Source organism: Cyclopterus lumpus, chromosome 2 (genome assembly GCF_009769545.1).
Source record: "Cyclopterus lumpus isolate fCycLum1 chromosome 2, fCycLum1.pri, whole genome shotgun sequence".
Classification (NCBI taxonomy): Eukaryota; Metazoa; Chordata; class Actinopteri; order Perciformes; family Cyclopteridae; genus Cyclopterus; species Cyclopterus lumpus.
Genome location: NC_046967.1, coordinates 2,973,956 through 2,996,505, shown reverse-complemented (window position 1 = coordinate 2,996,505; position 22,550 = coordinate 2,973,956). Strand labels below are relative to the sequence as shown.

Genomic DNA, 22,550 nt, shown 5'->3' with positions numbered 1-22,550 from the left:
TGCAGTAATTGTACCTGTGTCCCTGTATTGTATTTTATATATTGTTGTCTTTGTTGCTTTATATATAATACAAGACAGCAAGTGTGGGATTCTGTTACCACGGACGACAGTCCACTGGGATGTTCCAAAACTGAGAAGCAACTCTCGCTTCGAAGAAATGTCAGATAGCTTTTTATTTATATCTTTAATAAAGACAGCAGATCGGTGTTACGTCCTTCTGAAAATATACAAGAAAAATGTAAGCAGTGTACTAAACATGCTGAACACATCTTGTAGATCGGAAGATGGATTTAATGGTAGTTTAGCTTTTAAATTCATGCCAAAATCACAAATCTATCACGTAAAAAGCAAACATTGTGGTAATTGCATGACCAAATGACGCTCTTCTCCAGCCTCGGCCCGGTGGTTCTGATTGACAGCTGTCAATCATTTAACAACAGTTTGACATGGGGTCAAAGCCCTCGCCCCGCACACCCCAGAGGTATTCTTTTGAACATACCTCACAGGTGCTTTATTCTATCATTCATATTTCATGACTTTGTAAATCAATTTGTTGGTGATGACTTCAGATCATTGTTTCATGTCTATGTTTTAGTTAGTGATTTAAAAAAAAAAAGGGAAGCAGCTTTAATTTTTGCCATGGATCCTAATTATTAAAAGTACCACACACTATCGGGTAGGAGGCATTAGTTCACAGCATTACTTTACTATATTTGTTATTTGAATACACCTATTGGTTTGTAACTGTACTTTTTACTGTAGGGCTTTTCCAAATTGTTGGATTATATTTCTACTAGTTTTGTCTTCAGGCTGCAACTACCTCAAAATGCCCTAAATATGTATAAGTCTATTAATCAATATTGTTACATTTGCTGACAGTCTGTTTCCTTACTTGTATTTATTTTTGCTTAGCAATACAGTAGAAGTTAGACGAGCACACCGTCAATGTGCTCATCATCCACCTGCCATCCAAATGAATGATGTTCTCAGCTTTAATTATGTTCTCTGTATGAACTTTCACCTCTGTTGCTTTTGAAATGAGGTATTGTATCAATATAGAGCACGAGGGGCTGCTTACACCAATTGTAAAGGTTTCCATGACGTCATCACAGCGAATATTGTGGCAGAGTAGTTATGAACTTTAAAGAGAGAACAATAATAATTAATGAAGCTACGCTTTTCCGCATTCATAAATGCGCACAGCGTCTCTCACAAAAGATAAAGCTGCCTGTTGCTAGGCAGCATCCAACATTATATGGCTTCTACCATGGTCACTTGCCAAAGTTTTTTTTTTTAAAAAGGACAACCTTACATTTATATTTGTCTGCGTTTTGAAACCAGAATCTGAAGGTTTTTGTCACAAGCCATTCACTCCGTTTCCCTGGTAACCATGAGAGTTGCATGACACCTGGATCAATCGTTACATCCCTACAGGTTCTTCTGCACTGCTCCAGTAAACAGGACTCGATATACAACGGGAGATATTTCAGCTAATGTTATGCTTGCAAGATTTAAAGTCAATGATATTGCGTATGGTTGACAAACAGTAAATACAACGTGACAGTAAGTTTTAAAAAACAAGACGAGCTAGCTATCCATGCATGTAATTGTCCACAATCAATATTAATATTTTCACGATATCTTAATGAGCTTGACGCGAGCAGGAAAGCTGACGTTATGTGAGCAGGATTCAGTCAACGAAGAGTAAATATATATCGGCAGTATGTTTACCAACAGGACCAGCTAGCTATCCAGCCATGCCATTGTCCAAAATTAGTATCAATATTGTCATGAACACATGAGAAGTTGTGCATGCGGTCGTTCGCAGCCTGAAGTATCAGGTCGATGTGAGAGATTTATATTTATTGAGTGCTACGCCACCCTGTGGTGTTTAGAGGATGAGGCACTGAAGGACTAGCGATACACTCATTGTTATAAAAAAGATATCAATAGGTTTCATTTAATGTAGCCATCCCCGTTATACTGTACATAGACATGTTTATAGTGAGGCCATGACTTTATGTTGTGTAAAATGTGTGGTACATAAAACTTTAATGTTTTTAAAATAAACCCTCACCATGCAAATACAAACGGAAACAAACTGAATCCATAAAAAAAACGATGTCCACACTTTTTGTTGCAATGTAATAAATCAGGAATTCAAAGGCTGCGGATATTTCATTCATCTTGAGATGCCAATACTACAAATTAGCAATAATACATGCCACACATTGTTCTGTTTTGAAATGCCTCTTTGTTTCCTTTTTTCTGACTATGGATAGTCAATGCAATATTGAGTTAAAATACAGCTTTAACTTTTTGGTTGGAAAGAGCCCTGCAGTCTGGATGAAGGAAACAGCCGTGCAATGAGAAGCCATAGAAAGCCGTCTCAGAGAAAGCCTCACAGACCTTTGTTCTTCTCAACTCTAAAACTCAGGTAGAACAAAGACGCCTCCATGAGTCTCTTTCAACCCTAATTGACTTCTATGATGTCACTAAGCCTGAAACTGGAGGATGTTGAACAATGATGGCGGAAACACAGAGTGTGCACAATAGAGAGCCCTTGCTAATTCCCTTGATTGCTAGCAATTAAAACAGGTAATTACCCAATAAGCTAGTGAAGTTACCCTTTAATCTGCTTCCAATGTGCTTGAAATAGATGAAAAGATACACAGATGCGTGGCAGCTCAGATGACTTGAGTGGATTACAGATAGAAGTTACACAAATTAAAATTTTTGGAGCTGGTGCAAGCCGGTCAGTGGCGAGTGCATCAAACCACTTTTTTCAGTCTGTTCCACTGTATTTTGAGTCCTTATTTTCTATAATCTTGTTTCATCTTTTCATTTTCACACAGTATCATTTGGCTGGCTGTCGTATCCCCATTTCTACCAGTAGCAGGCATCCTTGTTGTAATGGGATGTCACCTCCGTTAGGTAACCAGTCACGATCAACAGCTGTGCTAGCAACCGTTGAATGTTCCTGGAACTTAGTTAGCATCGCTTCTTATGCAATTTTAGTTCCAGGAACTGGTCGCCAACGTTGACGGAGACCAGTGGAAACCAAAAGCAGTGCATTGACAGGACATTGTTGTCTCAGTAAACAGGACGAAGGTGGATCGAGCTAATTCAAACATTCATTCCAATGATTATGTTCTCCATTAAGTTTAATGTCATGAAGGATAAAAATATAAAAATGTTGGGAACTGGAATCAGAAAATGTGGTCAATTTAAGTGTTAATGGGGCCAACTGTAAAAACCTATCCAGCCCATTTGTTAGACATACATATTCAACGGTTACTGTCAGAAGCTAAGTACAGTTAAGTGTACCTCAAGTAATAGCAGAAGGAAACCACTGCTGACTGGCTGAAATCCATTTCCCCATGGTGGCTGTCCCACAAAGATGTGCTGCTGATGTACAGCCACACGGAGCAACAAGGCATCATTAAAGTGTAACAAGGTAAATCTCCTGAGACTCACTTTATCAGCCTTTTAGAGGGGAAAAGAAGAGTTTAACCAGCTTTACATGCCAACATAAATTACCTGAATCCAGAGCACATCAGAACAGGCACACTCAGAGCTGAGGGTTTAGAGTTTTTAAAGTCACACCCTTACTTTGTCTAAAGCTGGACATTTCTTTTCCATGACAATAACACACCTCATTATAAGAAAACACATCCAGATCAAAAGATATGGGGCAACCTGCGATACAGTAATGCTAAAATGAAAACTTGAATACAGTGAGAACCACTTATAGTGGGTCAAATTGATCAGCAACAAGCGGATGATTATTTTAAATAATTTGTTTTCTTTCATTATTCTCTTCTCATGCAAATGACCATCTAATTGTCTTAAAAAGTAGGATGGGAGCCAGAGCCTTCAGTTATCAAGCTCCTCTTTTATGGAACCAGCTTCCACTTTCAGTCCGGGAGGCAGACACAGCCACCTCATTTAAGAGTAGACTTAAGACTTTCCTGTTTGATAGTGCTTATAGTTAGGGCTGAATCAGGTTTGCCCTGGTCCAGCCCCTTGATATGCTGCTATAGGCTTATAGGCTGCTGGGGGATGTTTTAGGATACACTGAGCTCCTCTCTCTGTGAATAATGTATGTCATGAGCAGAATGTGTTGTAACTCTGTTATGTTGCTCATTATGTACACAGACTATTTTACTTCTGTGTATAATAGATGAGTTTTTCCTGTACCAATGTGAGGTCCCGGACAGAAGATGTTGTATGTGTACAGATTTTGTCATTTGTAATTTTGGGCTATACAAAATAAATGTAATTGAATCTAATTTACATTTGAATATGTATCATACAAGTACAACATCTAAGCTATTTACAGGCTAACAATTATTCTGCTCTGATAAAAGTATCAAGGGAGTAAAGTAAAAAAAACTAATTGAATTAGCCTTCCGTAAAAGGTTTTTTATATATATTGTCATCTGTGAAAAGAGTCAAAATGAACACTGTAAACAACTGACTACTTTATTTATAGGAACACATTATTTAAACAGCATTTGTATAGAAATGATTCTGAACTTTGTAGTCGACTGACAGAAAATATTGGATTCACGCTTCTCTTTTCAGCTTTACTGCCATTCCCCTACCTGTCCACCAGGTGCCCTCAGACTCATCCTGGTTACCTGACTCCTCCATCTTCTTGCTCACTCGTGTCTCATTTTACCAATGAGCCTGGCAGTACGTATAACAGCTCATCAGCTGGCAGATCGTTTTAATTTCCATTGAAGTTTAACAATAGGCCCACAGAAAGAAAGAAAAAAACAGAGGGTGCTGCATCACCCTCAACACTCCAACTTAATTTCAGTTGAGTGAGCCTTTAAACACCACTCTTTTAATAAAGTGCTTCTCTTTAATAAAGTAATTCTTTGCTGGGTTAGAAAGAATACAGAGCCGTGTTTGCAATGAAGGAGGTAGGGACCCACCAGCTGTTTCACACTCATTCTGAAGAGAGGTATGTCAGTGTCACCCAACAAAGTTTCAGATAAAGCATTCTACATTGGTTCCCAGCAGTGCGTGCTGGTCCTACGACATCATCCCCCCACCCCCCTCCCCCCAGCCTCTGGCTGGAATTGTGAAGAGACCCCTCCCTTCTTCTAAAGGTGCCAGGGAAGATTTACAACCCGTCCTCGGGCCTCCACCAAAACGCATGCAAGATTCATCAGAGCCGAGCTGGATTCACTGTGTACCCGAGTCAGCACCGCTGAACGGGACAAGACAGAGGGGGGTGGGGGTGGGGCTGTAAACTGTGTGCTTCATAGGTGTGCACAGAGACACACTTGCACACATGTGGACAGGTATGAACAGTATGGACGCCTCTACAATGAGCGCTGTCCTGGTTGTCATCAGAAAAAGCTTTTCTTCAGACGTGGGATTTCACCTTGTGGGGTGTAAAGAGATGAGCCAACGTTCTAATGAAGGTCATCATTATTATTATTATTATTATTATTAAGGTAGACAATCACAGCTTTTTGTCATAGCGGAACCATTCCACTGAAAAGCTTTCAATAGCATTCGTAGCATTACTGAGAACATGAACTGCTAATTGCTCTTTTGGGATAATTTTTAATGGTGCCAATTTTGAAAATATATAAAATACAGGCAAACAAATGGGGCTCAGAAGAGAATCCCAGTACCTTATTTGCTCATTTGAATGTTTTTACAAGGTCTAGCTCTCCTGATGGCTATATTTTTTGGATGCCATCATATCAGTTCCGCCGATAGGTCTCATCTATATGTTGGTAAAAAAGTGACCAATTTCACATCGAGTAAAAAAAAAAAAGAAAAGAAAAAGATATATAAAAGTAGAAGGACAAGCAGCTCTTCCCACACAGAAAAAGCTCAGATTTATAAACGTATTACTTTATAATACAAGACATCGCTCCAGACAGGATTCAAATATTACCAAGGGGAGCAACGAGTACATAGATGTCAAATCTGAATGAATGTTAAAATTAATCCATCTCCACTTAAGGAATTCAAACCAAAAAGGGTTTACACTGAAAAGTATGTTATTGTGCACAAACTGTCCACAATAGAAGCATTTCCAATAAATGATATCATCAAAAGACTGATCTCCCCTGGTGGACTCTGTGTCAACTGCATGTCTGCCAAACAACCTTCACATGGCTGTGGAACAAGTCACTCCATTTGAATTTGCTGAACAGAAAACATCATCGATGTCTCATTTTCTGCAAATACAAACGCATGCCCAGTGGCATTTTGACACGCATACCCATGATGCTATGGATGAAATGGAGAGAATGACATCGTTTGCTGTGAATCGGATTCTTTTGTAGTAAAATGTTGGCTATTGGCAGCGGTTGGTGTGCCAGTCAGCCAGTGTTTGTAGTTCCACATCTTGGATGCTGTCGGTTAACCAGTTTCGGTGGACTGGGACTCAGTTCAAGACGTGGTGGACGTCTTTCATCTCTTTGACATCTGCACACGAACGCCCAGCGGAGATGACTTGCAGCTTGTAGATAACATTCGGGGGAAAGTATTGACGATTTCGACGCTGAATTGAATTCTTCAAGTCACTGATTGTATTATGCTGTACAACAGTGAGCCCCAACAACCCACATTTCCTCCCAACTCATTGTCATTGTCATCAAATGGACTGCACTTGTAACTAAAAAAAGGATAAAGAGTAAATTCATAGGGGGTCACCAATCGCTCTTTACTATTTTTGATCCATTCCAGTCAGCTGAGAACATCACTCATCTTTTCCCTTGTATACAGTCCATTTCCCCCAGCGTTGTTCATGGGTCACTGCTTTGATCCTCAGGAAGAGAGTACATGTTTCCACAGAGTATATTTCCTCTACAATGACCAGCCTGTCCAGGCTTTGGAGGGTCACTTTTCATCCAGCTCCTTGCGATGGCCTTTTTACTTGCGAGTATCAGGATTTTAAAGAGGTAGATGTCCTTCTTTTGCATTATGTCGCCAGGTATCAGTCCCAGGTACACAATCTGTGGATCCCTGGGAATCATGTAGCAGAGGATCCCCTCCATGTTTGTATTTATGCATGTCCAGAACATGTGTGTGGTTGGCATTCATCTGCCCACACTCTCTCCAGCATGGCTGCTCTTTACCCAATTGTTTATGCTTTGTGTGGGCTGTAATGAAAAAGCGGATTAAGTTCTTCCAACCAAATTCCCTCCATCTTCTAGAGCCGGTGGAAGTACTTCCTATTAATGTACTTGATTTTTTTTATTTGACTTTTGTGTCTTTCTTTTCCTCTTTTTGTCATTTACGATGTTTTGTCGCTTTTTGTTCAGTGAAACGGCGACTGAAAAAATAAATAAATAAAAAGGGGGAGGAGCGTCGTCAGTGGAGGCGGGTCCAGGTGACGCAGCAGACACACAGCGGGCAGCGTCCTCGTTAACACAATTCAAATGGGGTTAGGATTGTATTAATACCATCAATTATTTAATACATTGCAAGAAAAAAAACAGGTTTCATTTATTAACCTGTTCTTATTATCAAACTCTGTGCAGGGTTTTATTGGATTTGTGACAATGAGAGTTCTCAGCATCATCTCAACCACGCCCCTCATGCAAAGACGGAGAGACGGAGAGAGGAGGTGTGAGACGCTGCAGAACTGTTGACTCCCGACCACATTAATACTCCATGTTTTTACACATTTAGAACCTGTTCTCCTTTAAACCGGGTTTCAGGGGGCGTCCCCACGAGTGAACGATATAAACCCCCCACCCTGTACAGTTGACATGAACAGGGACATTAGCTGTGGAGACTGTTTCCTGTACCAGGCTGTAAATGTGTTTATTTCTGCTGTACGGTTGGACATTTTAACATGGGGAAGGGGGGTGTATGACTCGCTTTTGGAGCCAGCCTCAAGTGGTCATTTGTGCAACTGCAGGTTCCGCATTGGCTTCATTTCTCAGCACCGGAGGATGCTGTTTGTATTTAGGTCGACAATACAATTATGTGTTTGTATTTTGTCTTTATTTCTGGAGACACAGTAGTAGAAACATCAGTCTGTTTGCTACAGCATCTCTTCATTCCGTGGGAGTTCTCTGTCCTGGAGCTGAGAAGCATCTGATTCAGCCTTTAACACAACGTAGGTGTTGTCCAGTGGCAGTTCTCCCATGTTAGTGCTATACAAAACAGCTTGAGACATTTGTGTAATCTATACAAATAAAAGGGATATTACATGCCACTTCGCAGAATACATCACCTTTGAAGTTTCTTATGACGTCATGTGCTTTACTCAGGGATGTTGCTGCTTTGGTTCTCAGTCATGACAGGAAGACAACAGTAGAGATAAAACATGGCTGGTTTTACAGTGGGGATGCACAACTGATGCATGACAACAAGCTGACGCGTTAAACACACATGTGACATACAAGATAAAGGGAAAATTGCATGAGCATCACGCATGTGTGTGCATCGCCCAGTGAATAAGTGACACTGACAAATTGCACACTGCATCTTCTAAATGGTCCTGATGCTGCGGGCAGCATGAGCGAGGGATGTGGAACATTTCCTCATCTCGTGTTGTGGGGAGCAGAAACAAACGGCGGTTCCATTCAGTTCCATTATGATGCGTTCAGGCTCCGTTCAGCGAAAATGAGTACTGGGCGGGCAAAAGAAAATTATTAACAATCCTGATGTGTTCAAACGTGATCTCGTGAAATGTTGTTTTGTGGTGAGAAACATGAATAAGTCCAGTTGTATGAAAGAGATGTTTTCACAGCAATATAACATACATATTAGAGATGAATTATGACATTTAACTTCATAACATTGGCTCTTTAATACAATCAAACTACAAAAGATATATAGTATTTCCTGATCATCTAAACTTTGTGTTTGAATGAAGAAAAAAATAGAAGGATAACATTTATAACTTGTTATGGTTTAAACTTCAGTGAGGTTGAAATCAGCTTGGTCGGGGGATTTCTAAAAGTTATATTTTCTCCCTTTTTTTTGTGCTGATCAAAAGCGTGATCTGTGACTACACGTGATAAGATCCGAAAAGTGAATTGTTGTGTGTGTGTGTGTGTGTGTGTGTATGTGTGTGTGTGTGTGTGTGTGTGTGTGTATGTGTGTGTGTGTGTGTGCATATTATGTGAAAGGTCACAGCCGAGTTCTGTCCGGTTGGGTTCACAACACGCAGAAAGATGCTACACATGCCTATTATGGAATACTGACCATATTATTACCAAACTGATAACTTGACGAATCAAGTAGCCACTGACCTCTATGAGGGTTAAGATATTGCCCACAGGCCAGGGCAGGTTGAACAACACGTCACAAGTCAGGGCTTCTAGCGTTCCCTTGAATCAAAAATATTCATGACAAAGAACTCTGATAAACACACAATAATCATTGTCAACCAACCTTCACAACAGTCCAGCTTTTCAGAGCTCAGAATTCAAGAAAAACAGCAGCAGTATTGGCCAGACACAGCTACCAAGAAATGTCCACACATCCCAGAACCAATACTACGGATGATCTGGGTGCTTTGCTAGCTTCCATCTTTTAAATCTGTTTGTGTCAAAGGAGAAGTCAAATGCTGTCATGCAGTCTGTTAGGTGTGGGCTTCAACTTGAAATATTGCTTATATAAGTATTTGGCACATGTGCATCATGGAAAGTCATGCTGCATTGAGGTAGACAAAAGCAAGTCAATGTCATCTTCCACACACCTGGCAACCTCACAAGACTCAAGGAAGCCCGCCCATAATTCCGACTTTACTGCACGGTCACATTGTGGAAGAAGATCCTATTCTCTTCCACTGTATTTGAGCATGGACGACATCAGACATTGTTAGTGCAGGAGAATAGAAATGTTTCTGAAAATCACACATGCATTGCTTTGTTGCAATCAGAATGAAAATCAAAAAGCTCTCTTCAGTTCTGTAAGAGTCGTATGACGTTCATTTCAAAAGGCTCTTTGTGGAACCGGCGAGAAGGAAACACAGCTGGACATGTTTACTGGCTGACACGATGCATTCACAACGGAGGCAGCTATTACTGAGTGCGTTTTCATTAAGAGATAAGTTACTGCTGTGCTGAGTGTCAAGAGATTGCAATTGGCTCAAAGAAAAGCCTGTGGACAGCCCAAAAGAAAAGCCTGTGGACAGCCCAAGGACTTAATCAAAAAAAAATCACCATCGAGCCAAAACGAGTGTCTGCAAATCTCATAGCCAACCTGCTTCCCTTTGCTTCGCTTGTGATCTGTGGTGGACCCTGCAGCAGGCTTAACCCACACATCATCAAGGCTGTGATGATTAAGTATCCAGCTAGGAAAATACAAACAGGGGAGAGGGACAGAGCTGTGTGTCTACACGCAAGTCGTACGCTCAACTAGATAGGAGGAATCAGAGGGCTGCTGATTGTGGGCTCTGTGGTTTTGAATCAACTTGGCCATCACTGCACTTTAAACCATTCACGGACCCATCATATTTTTGCCAGAGTTTATTTTCCGAAAGCTTCCCATCTTGAACCTTTTAGAGAGAAGATAAAGAGTGAGCCTCTCAGGACAGTTTTTTGAAGCGTTCTCTCACAGCTTCACTATCACAACAGATGCATCTGTTCTATAAGTGGACATGTGACACAATCACGCATCACGGTGGGGAGAAATTAAACCACCTCGGTGAAGAATTAATGGTTGAAGGTCCGCACAAACTGCATCTTGGAAATAGGGAGTTTCTTCCCCCCTCATATTGGATTAGAGCGTTTGTAAATCCCTGATAGTTTCTGTGGTATGAAACCCAATAAAAGTACAAAGGTGGAGAGGCAGGTCCTGAATCATTCATTATATATATATATATATATATATATATATATATATATATATATATATATATATATAATTTATTAACTACAGTTAAAGTTTAAGCTTGGCCTGCAGATTGTTCCAGGACCAAGCTGCACAAAACTCTAAACACTTCTGGCTCAATTAAGCACAAAGTCTGCCTGAGATACTCTTATAGATCTAAATGTATATGCAAAAATACCAAATGCCAAAGTTAAAAGTGCAAGACTTTCTTTCGGTTCTAAATTGTTGCATGCGAATAAGTCATGGGGGGAAAGCTTACTCCATTATAGCATAACGTAACATTTTGAAAGAAAAAAAGGCTGATAGATTTAGACAACCAGAGAACTAAGTCTTCAGTTTTATATTTTAACCAGTTGAGGGATGGAAAAAGTGTACTGGTAGAGATTCAAGGCCGATCAGTGAATTTTCAAAATGCAGCCTTGTTGGCGCCGTCTGTTTTCCTGAGGTCACTCCTTGACATCTCCTCGGATACCTGGACACATTGCCATCCCATAAGGTTCCTATGCATTGGACACATTGTTCACTACTGCAGAACATTAGATGAACCTTTGATACGACTTGGCAATGGGAGATATGTCTCGCATGCTCAGCCTACACAGTTATTTGCCTCATCTAAGATGCCTAAATTAGGAACTGAAAAGAGGTCTTTGCAGGTTGAGCCCGATCCACAAAACCTAGAATACATCTGAGAAGAGTCTGTGATGATTTGGTCAGTGTTTCCTGAGAAACATCCTCTCCTACACAGAGTGTAATTCGTTTGAAGTCGTGTGTGTTTAATATGAACAGAAGAAGATCGGGGTAGTTGAAAGGAGAAGTGAATAAAGAACAAAGAAGCATATCAAGCGATGCCAAGACGGGAGAACTGAGCTCTGTGGTTTTACATAAGTCTTTATTCAGCTGCAATTGTTTTCGCTGATGATTTATTTAGGCTTGTGACATTAGTCCAGCTGGGAAGAGACAACGGAATGAAGGACTGAAGTAAGAGAAAACAGACATCAAATATTTCTAGGGTAGAAAAACAAAGAGCCACATAGGGACTTGGCAAGCTGTAAAAACTTCATATGCTATTAGAAATATACTTCTGCGAACGTGGTAAATGGATGGACGTGCATTTGTGTAGCTCCTTTTCAGTCTTCCGACCAGACAAAGTGCTTTACACTTGATGTCATCATCCACCCATTCATACACCAAGCTGGTCTCATCCAGCACTTGGAGCAAAAGTTATGAAAAATAATGGGCCGGAAGTATTTCGTACGTTATCCCTGAAATCATTAACTCGGAATTCTAAAGACCGCTAAAGCACACACTGTCGCGGATGGAACAGCGATGTTGTTTCAGCCAGGAGACCGCTGTTCATTTCCAATGTAAAACGAGTCAACGTTGATGTTTTGGGCACATAACTTCATTAACGCCACTTCTGTAGTTATTTGAACGCAAACAACCATCTTTTCCTCAACCTTAAGTATTTGAAGATCTATTCTTTAAACCTAACCAAGTAGTTTCGTTGCCTAAACCCGAGTTTCCTGTGAAGACGGAAATTTATTTTCGAGCCGAAATTGGCACATGTGGTCTGGCTATCTTAAGAAATGCACAAATAATGAATGATAACTTTTCGTAAGATATCCTGGTATGAGGATATGTTGCATACATACGTTCAGACAAAGCAAAAATCATATTCACAACCATTCAAACCATGATGGCATAGTTAAGTTAAGGGTCAACACGTCAACATGGATGTAGATCGAACTGTTGCTATTCCCATTGGAAAACATCTGACATGATTCTATCAGCTTCAATAATAAGAACTTCCATTGTCAAGAACAAAATGTGTGAACGTTGTTGACCAATCGCTGCGTAAAGTCTGAGGCATACTAAGGAACCGTACTAAATGGGTCCTGTGCTTCTTGTGAGAACCAGGATGGGACGACTGGTATCCACTGGTAATTGCCTCGGAGGGAAAAACATTGAGGATGCATTGGCAGCCAGTGTGATTCTGGGGAAAAGAGGTGGAGAGGACAACTACCAAAGCTCCACTGTGTCTAGCCAGGACCACAGGTGTTGAAAGACCCCTTTGACACCAAAACCTGCTAGCATGGAAGGTACATACAAGGAACCTTTGCTTTGCTTCCTCACAGCGCGTCGACACCAGAGGCGCTCCAGACATCCAATCATCCGTCTCAGACAGAACAGATACAGTATGCTTTCCATCTCAAACAATCCAGCTGTCTACCAGAATCGTGTCACCAAATCTCACAGCCATGGAGGAGTGAAGTGAGAGGAGTCTCAGACGGAAGGGACATCACGGCCGTCTCGACTCAAAACAACCAACAGTCGCAGCAAAGGGATGGATGGAGTGGGATCTCTGAAGTGCAGTGTAGAAACGATCCACGAGCGCCGTAGCATTTAAAGCGACTTCAACCATTAAGATTTACTTCAATTTAAAGATAAGCATTTAAGAACCGTTGGGCTGGTGTGTATTTGATGAAGGTACGGGGTGAATATGGTGAGCTCTCAGAGCCGTAATGGGCCAATTTAATGTTCAGGTAGAAAAGTTCATGTCCTAATCGTACCCGATTTGAATATCTGGATTATAAAGCCTGCCCCAGGTGTAATGCCTTGCATGATTAATGGAAAAGGAAGAACTAGTTATCTCTGCCTCCCTATCAGTGTGGGCATGAACTAGCTCACTTTCATGTTTCATTAATCTTATTCAGGCTGTTGAGCACATCCTTGGTAAAAATCTCCTGTCTCATCAACACGGTTACTTTGGACTTGTAAAAAAATGTCCTTTTCTCTCCACGGAAAAGAGAACAGCTTGTTCTTTCACTTTTGGTCAGCTCAGACAGCAGCATCGACACCATATTACTCACCCGTGAGGCCACTGATCCGCAGAGAGAGGCACTGCCACTGGCATTCTGATTATCACATTGAATAATTGATTTTACTATATATATTTGCTTTGATGCATGTCATATCATATATCATATCATTCTGAATGGGACACTCAGTTTTGTAACTCGTCCGATGTTGCATCACTTCAGCGTCACCCATTGGTTTTCGGACTGCGGTTTTGAAGGCCGTTGCCATCTTGTTTTTGGCAAACCAAAAAAGTTGATGATTGTTGTGTCCTGCCCATCACAAGGTAGCCCGCCCTAAAGCATGCTTTGTCTATTTGACTCTAAATGGACACTAACTTAACATCATGCTGTATTAAAGAAAACTTAAAACTAGGGATTGAGACCATAAACTCATGTTTACAAATACTGAGGTAATAAATCAAGTAAGAAGTAGTCGTTTTTCTATCTATCCATCTATACTTCCTTCCTCTTCTTTTTCTTTCTGCAACCAGAGTTGGCCCCTGATGGCCAGTAGAGAGAATGCAGGTTTAAGGTTGCTGCATGGTGTAAACTAGTGAACTGGAGACAAGGCTTGGTGACATATCAAACTCATATGATTCAAAAATGTTGTTTTTCTGTCAAATCTGCATTGTGCACAGAAAGGTTACTTTTTGTGAGAAATGTGTTGTGTACTGTATGTGCACCTGTCGCAATAGACAGGAGTTGTCACTCCTGGTGTCTCCCCTTAGCAGAAGTCTAGCTGTCTCCGGCTATCACGTTGCAAACTATAACAATAACGAAGTGAGGGGACAGACTGAAAAAAGATTGCTCCGTGTTCTTGGTTTAAAGAGGTATCATCTGGTAGTAAGAAGGGAAGCTAACACAGCCAGAGGGCTGACCAGCTAGTGTTAGCAGCAACAGCAGAAACAGATCAATTAGTGTGCAGAGTCTTCTGATCAAAGTAATTGAAGCATCTGGTACTGACAGTCAACATTTGTATTGTGCACATGCCATTATATAAACGGTAGAGCGCCTTTCTAGTCTTCCAACCACTCAAAGCACTTCTACACTGCATGACATCATTCACCCATTTACACCCATTCATTCACTGATGGGCAGGTGGCACCATGCAAGGTGCCACCTGCCCATCAACACTCCAACTAATTATTCATACCCATTTATACACTGTAGTCACCGCTACAGGAGCAAGTTGAGGTTAAGACACATCGACGTGGAGCCGGGGATCGAACCGCCGCTCTACCACTGAGCCACATGCGTGAACTGTAGTTTTTTATTGTGCGTAAATGCATCATGATAACAGCCTTGCAGAGGATGCAGGATGTATCATTGTTGCATACATATTCAGTTCAGTTTTTCTAAAATCCTTTCATTACCTAGTCTAGTTCTCTCTCTGTTGACTTGAATGTGGGACACTGCTTTCTGTCGGGTTCTCGTGTCTCACAGCGACTAAACACAAGCTGGTGTTCTTTCCCATCAGAGTTGAGATTAGGGCAGGAAGAGCTGACGATTGGATGTGTGCTATTACCATACGGCTGCTTCTGCTGTTTACCTCCTCCTCTCCATCCCCCTCCCTCTAGCTGCGCCTCTGTCTGCTCTCCTCCTCGGTCACGGAGCCGGAGCCAGGTAGTGACGCATCATCATTCCACTGAGCACTCTGTCGATTCCCCCTCAGAGTCTGGGTTTCATATCTCATCAAGAAAAATGACAGCCCCAACCGTGGCTGGCTCCAGATTTTTAAAAAATCCGGTTGTGCCGTTGAACAGGCAGACCTCTCGTCTGAAAGGCTTTCTGCTGCGAAGAGAAGAGGAGTTAGCCAGAATACATCAATCGGATGCCTCAAATGTCCCCGTTAAATTAAGATGTAAATATCAAAACGCAGTCTGAGGAAAATGCCACGATTGCTCACTTTTTGAAGGATTTCTCTTGATTATGTCATCCAGGAGCCATTTGTAAAGGCAAGGTTTTATAGTTCAAATGTGACATATTGGTCTCACTTTTTAGACCTGCTGAATGATTGTATTTGGAACAAAGACCGATTATCAACCACATAAAGCTTTGCTCTAAGGCTGGTTACTAAAGCTTAGAACTTTAGTTTCAACTGAATTGTGTCTACAGCGCTGATTCTAAACAGCTATCGGGTCAACATCACATGGTTGTGTAAATGCCTTTAATAATTATATTAATGTCACATTAAATTGATTTAAAACATGTTTTACACAAAATAAATGTAGATAGTGTGATATATTATTTTGGACAGGGGACTAAAACATGATAGTAAAAAAAAAAAAAAAGAATGTAACCCAGCCTTAGGTTAATATGCCCCCGAAATCTAAATTAGTAATAACCTGGAGTACACAAACACCCATACAGTTTGATTATAACAGACTAATCAATGAAAAATATTATATAATATATAGACATTTGAGAGAGAACTTAGAAACATTCTGTTTTTTAGTTTTGTCAAGGAACCAGGTCACAATGTTTGATCAACCTCATCCCACAAAGTGTCAGTAAATAACTGACGTGTGCAACAGTTAAAAGTACAAAAGATGTTGTTGTCAGAGAGAAGCTGTTCTCTACTTTCCTGTAACTTCAACAGCATTAGTATTTACCTATGTTCATAACAACCATGAAGGACTTCAACTCACTCAGAGGCTGTGTGTATTCCATTGAAAGCAGCAATCTTTAGGATTTATCTAAAAAATAATAATATCCTCATCTGCCAAAGATCAATTCATCAGAATTCTTTATTGGACATGAATCATGGGAAGAAACTCTTCAACTTCTTCAACTCTGAGGGAAACGTGAAACCTTTCTACCCTCCCATCACACGGGGTGGGACATGCATGGATCATCTTTATGTCCAGTCATTGGTGAACTTAGGTCCGAACCTAAAGGTCAGCCATCATGCCAGACATAAATCCATAATAAATTGTGTTAAGACTGCTCATAAGCTGCTATAATATTACATACACTGTTACCAATCCCAACATGCATACAGAGGAGCTATGAAATATCTCCACGATGACTAAATAAATTGTTCAACGGGGCTAACCTGTGGACAAAGTACACTGTAATACAAATGTAAGTATTATATGTGCATCAAATAACAGAAAGGACGTATATATGTATATTTATCTTGCATAACCTTCTTGTCATTCATAGGCCATCCTACCATAAGAACACCACATTTTGCAGTCCACTTTTCTCTCGTAAATGTATGTTTTTATAATCGCAGGAAACATTTTGTTTTTCCACAACTTTGTGCTGGCCTGGGGATTAAGACATATATGGATCGCAACATCCCAACTTTGAATCCAGCCAGAGGCCTTTCTCAGGTCATCCAATACACATGTAACATGCCATTTATTGGGTTTTTAAGAGTCCATTAAAGTAGATGTCACTCGTAGGGCATGGCAAGGCTGTGACACGGTTAACAAGGTACTCCATGTTACTCCAGTTAGAATGCTGTGTTACCTGATGGTGTTCCTGTGCCTTCCGGTGACATCTTTTCTATCTTAGAAACTCATAGTATCCGTGTTTGTTTGTGTCTTCCCTTCACACAGTCTGATGGGAATTTATTTGTTCATTATTTGTTCCTCCACACTAGAATAGAAAAAAGAAATGTCCTGAACATTTGGTTAATATCTTTCACTCGGCTTTACGTCACAGCGTTGGCACAACGGAGAGGCGTGTTTTCCAAGAGAACAACATTTAAACCTACATCGACATGTTCATTGAGTCAGCAAATGTATCACTGAAGTTGTGCTGAGGACTAATAACTAAGACTACAAGAGGAAAACCAGCAGTGCTGAGGTAAAGACTGGATCTCTCCCAGAGGATCTGAACACATGCTACGTATGGTTCTAGACTCCCAGGAGATCCAGGGCAGAAAGCATTGACCTGGACCTGATGGCATCCCGGCCAAGCTCTCAAGGTGTGTGCAGATCACATGTTCAACCTCTCACTGCTCCAGGGTGTTGTCCACACATGTTTGAAGAAGACCACCATTCCCACAAAAGGCCCTCTGCCTGAATGACAAGTGCCCAGTAGCACTCAATCAAAATCTTCATCCCCTCCCTGACATGTTGGTGCCGGGACAACAACCTCAGCGTCAGCAAAAGTAAGGACACGCACGCACGCACGCACACACACACACACACACACACACACACACACACACACACACACACACACACACACACCTCCATCAAAGGGACAACTGTGGGTAGTCAGCAGCTTCAGGTTCCTCGGGGTTCACATCAATGTTGACCTGACCTGGGTCCAATCCCAATATCCATACGCAAGGACTTTGAGACGCGTTCCTGCAAAGTCTATGACCAGGGCTGTCTGACTTTACTGAAGGGAATTACCCACAATTCACAGCATTGTGACTTCAAACACAGGGTTACCGGGCAGAGGACAGCCCGTGGGTATTCAGCTCAAACACATGACTTATACATGACTTATAGCATCTGCTTGCATTCGCAATTCTAATCAGGGAGTAATAAAATATAAAGTAAATACCCACACTTTAACATAACGTGTTACGTCGTTGTCAAGGTAACGTGTTATGTGGCAGCAAAGTGCTGTTCCATTCCTACTCACACAATGTCAAGCCCTTGTTGGAGCCTCTCACACTCCACGTTTACCAGTAGACGTCAGTTAGGTCCCTCAGGGTTCAGGGTTGAAGACTTTAGGGGACCCTTGGATTGGGCCCTGGACTCTCCACACAGACACCATCACAAGAACAGCAGACAACAGTTTGTCTTCCTCGGCCGGCTGAGGATGTGGACCATGAACTGATACTTTGAGGAGCACCACCGAGGGCGTCCGGTTGCATCGTACGGAAGTAGCACGGCCCTCAATCACAAGGCTGCATGACTACATTCCTGAATACATTACGTTTATGCATTTGCAATCAGTGTCTATTGCAAATATATGCAAATGTATTTTTGGATGTTTTTTTTATATTTAACTTCTGCACTATTCTATGTCTTAGATTCTCTTTTGTCTTTGCATGATTTTCTTTTGATACATATTTAATGAGCATTGTTGAAGGGAGCCTAAGATTCTAGATCTTCGTTGCCAATGGCTGCGTCTCTGTAACTGTTGTGCATATGACATTAAAGAACTTGAAACTAATGTAGAATACAATGAGTCATTTGAGTGGGCAGCTGTTAATAAGCAACGCTTCATATGAAAGTACATACTTTCATTTTATGATGTTGTTTTCTTTTTAACTCTTTTTCTTGGTGTTCCAGGGACACGTTGCCAATTCAATGTGCACGGCTGTCCTGAACAAAAGTGAATACAGAGGATGTGCTGGGTGAAGGCAATGGAAGGGAAAACCTATGGTCTGGTTTCAAGTACTGACAGAAGAAACTCTGAATAAGCCCATTTAAAAGACAATACCGGTTCTGAATCTATACCCCCCCCCCCCCCCCCCACACACACACACACACCCTGACACGCGCCGTGCATTTTCTACCTGGGCCTTCAGATAACAGATAATAACCTCATTATGACACCAGAGCTACAGGTTATTACTTGTTTGGTGTAAACTGACCCTGATCCGATGTGAGGTCCAGGGATGTCGTACGTGTACAGATTGTAAAGCCCTCTGAGGCTAATTTGTGATTTTGGGCTACACAAAATAAACTGTATTGAATAACTAGGTGACAGCATGAATCACATAAATCATATTCCTAGAGAGACATAGAACTTAACACAATTAAATCATATTAACAAAGCCAAGCGTATTATTCTGTATATTCATTAGAAAGTTGTATACTGAACCATGATCAATAGCAGATGTGTTCAAATTTGCAAAATACTTATTTATTTACACACAATCTACTTTTCATGAAAATAGGTCAGACCTCCCACTGATTGGTGTCTTTCAGAGCGATATTTGGCAGTTATTTTAGACTGACTCAACACTGCGAAAAGGCTTCAAGAGAGTCTGAAAATATATCTTAAACAGCGCGTGAACCCTGAACGCTGACATCAGGCCCTGCCTGCTTTAGTTCAAATGGAACACATTAGCTGCAAATGAAAACAGACCTTGGCTGACAAACAGGCAGCTAAGTACAACTAGACAGGACATATTGTTTGACACACTTTTGATATATAGTTCAACGTCTCGTCTACACGCTGCTGGATCGTATCATCAGTCTATGATTTTTATCCAGTCTGCGAAATACCCTCGGGATCGGAGCCAGAGGGAAATGAATACATTATTTAAGTAAATTAAAAACAATGCAGATACTGAGGTGCCACTTTATCAGGTAGAGCAGTCACATTGAATCCAATAGAGCGGCTCAGCTCATGAATTTGGTAGTGTTGAATAGGACTGCATTAGAGGTTTGTCAATACAACACAGTATAACAACACTAACTGTGACCTCAGTCATAAACAGGTGAATGAACAACTTTCCTCTGCCTTGCCTGAAAGGTAGAATATGTGGTAGAGCTGGTGTTTGCGATTAAATTGGATTAAATAGCACAACATCGGACCAAACACAACAAAATATGTATGTGTAATGTACAATAAACTTCTTCTCATTCTGAAAGCCCAAAAAGTAACAAGTTAGAAAACACAACTCTCTCCAATCAGGTACAAGAATGACTGACTTTGTAAAATGTGCTTTGTATTCCTAAATGTAGCAGCATTATATTTAATGCTGTTGTGAAATGTTGTGTTATATGAACTGTTGTTTGCAGTATTTTTTTAGAAACTATTGAGTTATGTAAGCTGTTGTGTTAAGTGAACTGCTGTTTTTTCTCAAATGTTGCAGTATTTTATCAAATGTAATGTTTTGTGTTGTATGGATTGTTGTATTCTGTGAATTGTGTTTTCTAAAATGTTGCATTTTTGTATTAAATATCGTTTTTTTTATTTAATATTGCTGTGTTATGTGAACTGTTGTTTTCTAAAATGCTGCAGTATTTTATCAAATGATGTGTTATGTGAAATATGTGTTTACGTGAAATGTTTTGTGTCTTGAAATCTTGTGTTGTATGGAATGTTGTGTTATGTCGTCTTTATTCAAACTTAATAAAGTGACATTTACAGAATGTATCCATGCGGCTCTCACATCTCTGAAAACAATTCCAACAATGCGTTGGTAAATGGACTGTACTTGTTTGGCACTTTTTTAGTCCAACCACTCAGAACGCTTGTATGCTGCATGTCATCGTTCACCATTCACACACACCGATGGCCGAGGTTACCATCGACATGGAGTAGCAGAGCCAGGGATCGAACCGCCGATCCTCTGATTGAAGGATCTACCAGAGAGCCACAGTCTTTGAATAAACTGACCACATATTGGGAATCTAAATGGATACTTGCTCTAATGAAAACGAAATGTAATGAAACATTATCAGCGTAAACAGTTTGCTCAATAGACTAAAAGCCTGATAAACGCTTCAAGTCGCGGTGGAGCTTAGACGTGCAGCTGCACAGAGCCGGTTGTTTTGTTAACACTGGAAAACATCTTTAAGGAAAAAGGTTGCCCACCACATTCAACGAGGGGATGGACCTGTACTTGTAAAGCGCCTTTATAGTCTTCCGACCACTCAAAGCGCTTTAACACTACATGACATCATTCACACACACTGATGGGCGGGGCTAAGGTTCCATCTGCACATCAGCAGTAACTAACATTCACACACATTCACACACTGATGGGAGGAGCTAAGGTTCCACCTGCGCATCAGCAGTAACTAACATTCACACACTGATGGGAGGGACTAAGGTTCCACCTGCGCATCAGCAGTAACTAACATTCACACACTGATGGGAGGAGCTAAGGTTCCACCTGCGCATCAGCAGTAACTAACATTCACACACTGATGGGAGGGACTAAGGTTCCACCTGCGCATCAGCAGTAACTAACATTCATACACTGATGGGAGGAGCTAAGGTTCCATCTGCACATCAGCAGTAACTAACATTCACACACATTCACACACAGATGGGAGGGGCTAAGGTTTCATCTGCGCATCAGCAGTAACTAACATTCACACACATTCATACACTGATGGGAGGAGCTAAGGTTCCACCTGCGCATCAGCAGTAACTAACATTCACACACTGATGGGAGGGGCTAAGGTTTCACCTGCGCATCAGCAGTAACTAACATTCACACACTGATGGGAGGGGCTAAGGTTTCACCTGCGCATCAGCAGTAACTAACATTCACACACATACGGGAGCAATTTTAAACGTTGCCAAAGAGACCGCAGATCCAATAAAAAGTTAAATATTCCCTCACTGCTCTGTGGGAAGCGGTTTGTATTTCTCTCCTACAGTCAACACTCTAGCTGGGAAAGAACAAATAGTGGTGTCTGAACATGGGCAAATGGGACCCTATTTTCTGATGCAGTCACATTTCATTATGCACACTGATCAAAAACGTGTAGCACTGCTAGTGAGAGCCTGAGGCGAACATTCAGACACACGAAGCGTGAATTTCCCCGCTGGGATTATTTGGTTATCAGCCACAAACCGCTAACGACAACGTGTTGTAAAACTTGATGCAATCACACTTTCCTAAACATTTACAATTACATTTTTCACCTCACCTTGAACTGTCTGGACCACATCTGCATCTAGCTACCTCCACTCACACGTTCCACTAAAGGCATTTTACAGCATTTAAATATCAATGTGTTTCAAAGAACACTGCTTCAAGATTCACCAAACAGAGCTTATACGTAGATAAATAAACAAGGCTTAAGATAAGATGAGAAGATGTCTATCCTGGAGAACGCACCTTCTCTGGAGAAGCCGGAGGGTTGAATCTCCTGGCACAGACCAGGAAGGAGTCGGGTTGAGGTTTGCTGTTCTTCACCTCGG

The 22,550-nt window shown here is 41.1% G+C and overlaps 1 protein-coding gene across 2 annotated transcripts in view; it reads right to left on the bottom strand.

Annotated features, from left to right (window-relative positions):
• pudp (pseudouridine 5'-phosphatase) overlaps positions 1-22,550 on the bottom strand; it is a 32,451-nt gene that overhangs the window by 5,639 nt on the left and 4,262 nt on the right. Inside the window, exons 3-4 of one of the 2 annotated variants that reach the window (XM_034554703.1) lie at positions 22,468-22,550; positions 14,847-15,476 (exon numbers count right to left, since the gene is read on the bottom strand). The exon at positions 22,468-22,550 is cut by the window's right edge and continues 147 nt beyond it. In XM_034554703.1, coding sequence (XP_034410594.1) covers positions 15,420-15,476; positions 22,468-22,550 — 140 coding nt within the window. In that variant the 3' untranslated portion in view covers positions 14,847-15,419. Of the gene's footprint in view, positions 1-14,846; positions 15,477-22,467 lie in introns of those variants that run through there. The other variant, XM_034554694.1, reaches the window with a different exon arrangement.